We start from the raw sequence: 6,000 nt of genomic DNA, 5'->3' as shown, positions 1-6,000 counted from the left end.
GGAGATCTAAAAACAGACAATCCCTTTTCCCTCCTCAAATAACTAGCGTTATACTAAGAAAATGGAATTCATTAAGTAGGCAGGGACCAATACACTGGCACAAATTAGTTTTGGTCATCATACATCTTCTCCGCAAATTGAGTAAATGTGATTCTAAAATGTAACTTGACTTTATTTCCATATAGTGATGAACTACTAAAAGGTTTTCCAACTAAGGGTTTTCTCCTGGCGAATGAGGCACTTCATATCCAAGAATATACTTTATTGAAAAAAGGTTTAAAACTGCAGTAAAAAAAATCTATTGAGAGAATACAGTATGTGAAAAGTTAAGTTTGTCAGAATGTTGCACATTTGAAACATCTAAAAGCAAAGACAAGATCAATATCTGAATGTTTAGCTAGGTAGACTGAAAGGCAGAAAGAGAAAGCAAACAACACTACTGTGACATTCAAGTCAGATCAGAGCTGAAATTACATCTGGTAGAAAAATATAAACATTTGCAGAAGTACAGTCAGAAAATAGCAATCACATTTGTAATTTTATTTATTTTTATGTGAGCACCACAAACTTGATATTATGCAGAGGTAAATTTAAAAAGTTCCCCAAAATTACTAAAACTTCCCAAAAATCCTGTTGTATCACATCAACCAATGGTCAAGGCTTCCAATAGCTTGGTTTTAAAGATTATTTTGCTACCTCTGGCTAGCTTTTAATCTTTAATCTCTAATACACCCCCAAAACCCACAAATATGTGTACACTATTTACATATATTGATGGCTTTTAGTTATCTTTAGATACATTCACCAATGATTTGTGTTTTGTTTAGCAAATGGCTTTACTGGTCTCACTAAGTTCAAGTTCTGTATGTCTACACACATGTCATTTGGAGTGTAGCGCTTGTATGGGAGACCAATCATTGACATTATCTCTGTTGTTCCTCTCTGGTTGCTGGTGCATCTTCAGTCACCTGGTCTGTCCATGTTCATGCACTTTGTTCCTTTGGTCTGACATTCCTTCTGGGACCAGCTAGGAACAGAGACAACAGAAAGATCATCATACACTCAAAATCATAGAAATAAAGTTCCTAGAATGGACATTCCCATTCAAGTCAATGTTCTTGGTCATTCTATGTATATGGCAATTACAGCTCCTCATGGGATGATATTGCCAATCGTTTGAATCCTTCCAAGGAATAATGTTTACCTGGAATTCTCCTGCTAATTACTGGTCTTGGGTTTCCCACTGTGAAGACACATTTACGACGTCAAATATCCCAGGGTGGAAATGTGACAGTTAGTTTGAATCCTGTTTGTCATTCTCTGCTTCACACTATCTGCTAAACCCAGATCCTAACATAACCTGTCACATGTCCACCCAGTGACATGCATATATGTGATTTTCAATGAAACATTGCATTATTTCCTCTATATTAATATATATATCTATATCTATCTTTGACCAGAGGGGTGATGTTACTGACCTTTCTGCTGGAGGTTTGCGATACCAATGCTGGAGCCACTGTTGCTGGCTGAGTACTGAGGACCTGTGGATGACATCATAATGAAACACTACATCAGTCTTCACATAGAAACATCATGTTTTCACAGAGGGGCAGCCGTAGGAGTCATGAGGGGGGTGACATACAGTAGAGGGGATTCAGAACAAAAGACTGTGTCTCACCTCAGCAAACCAAACACACCCTTCTTTGTTTCATGTAGTGCATCAATACACTATATAGCAACTATAGACCAAAACAGACATAGCATACCGTAGCCTACAATACATTTATTTTACTAGATGTTACTATGTACCCAGAGTTCTTCAGACCTCATGGACAAGAGTCAATAAAGACATGTGTGTCTGTGAGGTACGTACCTGAGACCACTCTCGTAACTTTGGTGACCGTGGGCTCTCCCTCGATGAGTCGAGTGACCTTGGTGAACTTTGGCTCACCTTCAATGACTCTGGTCACCTAATAATCATAATCATGTATTAGATTTATGTAACGCTTTTCCCGATTGCTAAAAGTGATTTGGTGGGTACATGGGTGGGTACATGGCATGGGTGGGTACAACAGTTGAAACATGGGTTGTTACATTGGTGTTACCTTGGTGATGGTAGGCTCTCCCTCAATCACCCTTGTCACCTTGGTGATGATAGGCTCTCCCTCAATCACCCTTGTCACCTTGGTGATGGTAGGCTCTCCCTCAATCACCCTTGTCACCTTGGTGATGATAGGCTCTCCCTCAATCACCCTTGTCACCTTGGTGATGGTAGGTTCCCTTTCGATAACCCTAGTCACTTGGGTCACATCAGGAACTTTAGAAAGAGAGAGAGGACAACAAGTTTATTAACTGGAATAAACAACCACAAAAGTGTCATTGAAGAACATGAAGTTTAAAGGGCACGATCTGAAGGATCGAATGAACTTAGAAACTCTAGACTCCACAAACTACAGACATGTAGTGTGTCAGTGGTTCCTCTACTCCTTCTTTAATAGAGATGACAGTTTATAGGTTTTATCAAATTAGACTGAATGGCAATATTTCACAGACTCTAAAAGGATTCATATGACTGGAATATTTTACATAATCAAAGGAATTGTGGATATATGCTTTGCGGATACTTTCCAGGTAAAGGCTTTCTCCATGACATCAGTTTTCCCCTTAGAATTGCAACTACACTACCGGTCAAAAGTTTTAGAACACCTACTCATTCAAGGGATTTTCCTTGTTTTTCCTATTTTCTGCATTGTAGAATAATAGTGAAGACATCAAAACTATGAAATAACACATGAAATCATGTAGTAACCAAACAAGTGTTAAACAAATCAAAATATTTTTTATATTTGACATTCTTCAAAGTAGCCAGCCTTTGCCTTGATGACAGCTTTGCACACACTTTGCATTCTCTCAACCAGCTTCATGAGGTAGTCACCTGGAATGCATTTCAATTAACAGGTGTGCCTGTCACGCCCTCATCTGTTTCACCTGTCCTTATGATTGTCTCCACCCCTTCCAGGTGTCGCTGATTTTCCCCAGTGTATTTATCCCTGTGTTTCCTGTCTCTCTGTGCCAGTTAGTCTTGTATGTTTCAAGTTAACCAGCGGTTTTTCCCATACTCCTGCTTTTGCTGTTCTCCTTTTTCTAGTCCTCCAGATTTTGACCCTTGCTTGTTCTGGACTCTGTACCTACCTGCCTGACCATTCTGCCTGCCTTGACCACGAGCCTTTCTGTACCGTCTGGACTCGGATCTGGTTTTGATATTTTGCCAAATTGAGATGGTTTGGGATGAGTCGGACCGCAGAGTGAAGGAAAAGCATATAACAAGTGCTCAGCATATGTGGGAATTCTTTCGAGACTGTTGGAAAAACATTACAGGTGAAGCTGGTTGAGAGAATGCCAAGAGTGTGCAAAGCTGTCATCAAGGCAAAGGGTGGCTATTTGAAGAATCTCAAATATAACACTTTTTGGTTACTACATGACTCCATATGTGTTATTTCATAGTTTTGATGTCTTCACTATTATTGTACAATGTAGAAAAATAGTCAAAATAAAGAATAACCTTTGAATGAGTAGGTGTTCTAAAACTTTGGACCGGTAGTGTATCTCTTTCAGAATCTTGACTAGAGATAATTGTATAGACAGTAACTTGAACTTCTGTGTATATTTCTCTTTGAAGTCAGGAATTAACAACACAAATCAAAGGTCAGGATTAAGCCCAATAAAGAAGGTTATTTTACCCAGAACAGATAACCTTCCCAGGTGTCTGCTACTATGGCAAGTATTTTCTTGTTGCTGTCTGTACTGTAATTATCTGAACAGCCATAATGGTTTTTCCTCTTGGACGTGGGTCATGAATTTTATTGAAGGCCCTATCTGAACTGTGCCAACTATTCTATCAACTCTTGTAGCACAATGTCTTCAAGTCTTTCCAAGACTAAATTTGAAATATAATTTACAATTATATACACTGAGTGTACAAAACATTACATGACATAGACTAACCTGGTGAATCCAGGTGAAATATATCATCCCTTAATGATGTCACTTGTTAAATTCACTTCAATCAGTGTAGATGAAGGGGAGGAGACAAGTTAAAGAAGCATTTTTAAGCCTTGAGGCAATTGAGCCATGAATTGTGTATGTGTGCCATTCAGATGGTGAATGGGCAAGGCAAAATATGATATGGTATTAGGTGCCAGGCGCACCAGTTTGAGTGTGTCAAGAACTGTAATGCTGCTGGGTTTTTCATGGTCAACAGTTTCCCATGTGTATCAAGAATGGTCCACCACCCAAAGGACCTCCAGCCAAATTGATATAACTTAGGGAAACATTGGAGTCACCATGGGCCAGCATCCCTATGGAACGCTTTCGACACCTTGTTGAGTTCATACACTTACGAATTGAGGCTTTTCTGAGGGAAAAAGGGGGTGCAACTCAATATTAGGAAGGTGTTTCTAATGCTCTGTACACTCAGCATATTACACAAAGCTAAGATTTATGCATGAAGAATGTTGCTTCGATCCTTTAACTGTAACTTACCTGACTCAATGAAGCGTGTGATGACCGTCCTCTCTAGAAGAAACAGAAGACACACAGCAGTTACTCACTGGACAACAACAAAGTTACAAATAAATGTAATTTCAAAGCAAAAAAGTACAGCGGACATCTAAGACTTGAACAGATATAGTTTAACTCACTCATGAATGTGAGGGGGATTTCCTTATAGCTGTATCCTGACACGAACTGCGAATGAATGGAAAGAAGGATTAGAGGCTGTAAACCATATTATTGTAGGTCTGTGTACACATCGTTCTGCTCAACTCCAATGCAGAGGGCAACAATGAACCTTCAGATGCACTGCTTGGGTTTTGTGAAGGCAGGAGAAATGTCTGCCACTTTTATGTGGTGGGTACTGTATTTGCTCAAGGCTTTACATGACGTCTTGTCATCTTAAGGTAATTTTGTATCAAACACTTAGAGTTAATCTCATCTTGTTAGCTCAGGATTCTCTGGCATTGTAGTCATTTTCCTAATCATAATAACCTGTCTGGCCTTGTTCAGTACTGTAAGTAATGCTGTGGCAAGATAGTCATGTGGGTGTGGCCTATTGTCCTGGTTCATTATATGGGCGTGGTCTGTTCCTTTATGTGGGTGTGGCCTGGTACTGTACCTTGATCTCCATGTACTTGATGAGTCTTCTCAGCAGCCCAAGCAGGTCAGAGTTTCCAGCAGGCAGCTCTACAGGACATTAGAGTACAGGGTGTTAGACATACTGGTAACACTTTATACTAGGGTTCATACAGTACAGGGTGTTAGACATACTGGTAACACTTTATACTAGGGTTCATACAGTACAGGGTGTTAGACATACTGGTAACACTTTATACTAGTGTTCATACAGTACAGTACAGGGTGTTAGACATACTGGTAACACTTTATACTAGTGTTCATACAGTACAGTACAGGGTGTTAGACATACTGGTAACACTTTATACTAGTGTTCATACAGCACAGTACAGGGTGTTAGACATACTGGTAACACTTTATACTAGTGTTCATACAGCACAGTACAGGGTGTTAGGCATACTGGTAACACTTTATACTAGGGTTCATACAGTACAGGGTGTTAGACATACTGGTAACACTTTATACTAGTGTTCATACAGTACAGGGTGTTAGACATACTGGTAACACTTTATACTAGGGTTCATACAGTACAGGGTGTTAGACATACTGGTAACACTTTATACTAGTTTCATACAGTACAGGGTGTTAGACATACTGGTAACACTTTATACTAGGGTTCATACAGTACAGGGTGTTAGGCATACTGGTAACACTTTATACTAGGGTTCATACAGCACAGTACAGGGTGTTAGACATACTGGTAACACTTTATACTAGGGTTCATACAGTACAGGGTGTTAGACATACTGGTAACACTTTATACTAGGGTTCATATAGTACAGGGTGTTAGACATACTGGTAACACTT

At 39.5% G+C, this 6,000-nt stretch overlaps 1 protein-coding gene across 2 annotated transcripts in view; it reads right to left on the bottom strand.

Annotated features, from left to right (window-relative positions):
* Positions 1–247: 247 nt before the first annotated feature.
* Positions 248–6,000, bottom strand: part of LOC123992821 (periostin-like) — a 55,243-nt gene continuing 49,490 nt past the window's right edge. The window contains exons 15-22 of one of the 2 annotated variants that reach the window (XM_046294363.1): positions 5,177–5,244; positions 4,704–4,749; positions 4,546–4,578; positions 2,265–2,320; positions 1,877–1,973; positions 1,482–1,544; positions 1,205–1,243; positions 248–1,027 (exon numbers count right to left, since the gene is read on the bottom strand). In XM_046294363.1, coding sequence (XP_046150319.1) covers positions 984–1,027; positions 1,205–1,243; positions 1,482–1,544; positions 1,877–1,973; positions 2,265–2,320; positions 4,546–4,578; positions 4,704–4,749; positions 5,177–5,244 — 446 coding nt within the window. In that variant the 3' untranslated portion in view covers positions 248–983. Of the gene's footprint in view, positions 1,028–1,204; positions 1,244–1,481; positions 1,545–1,876; positions 1,974–2,108; positions 2,321–4,545; positions 4,579–4,703; positions 4,750–5,176; positions 5,245–6,000 lie in introns of both variants that reach the window. The other variant, XM_046294362.1, reaches the window with a different exon arrangement.

The sequence above is a fragment of the Oncorhynchus gorbuscha genome, linkage group LG13 (assembly GCF_021184085.1).
Source record: "Oncorhynchus gorbuscha isolate QuinsamMale2020 ecotype Even-year linkage group LG13, OgorEven_v1.0, whole genome shotgun sequence".
NCBI lineage: Eukaryota > Metazoa > Chordata > Actinopteri > Salmoniformes > Salmonidae > Oncorhynchus > Oncorhynchus gorbuscha.
The sequence above is the reverse complement of the archived record's forward strand: the minus strand, read 5'-3'. Positions and strand labels throughout refer to the sequence as shown.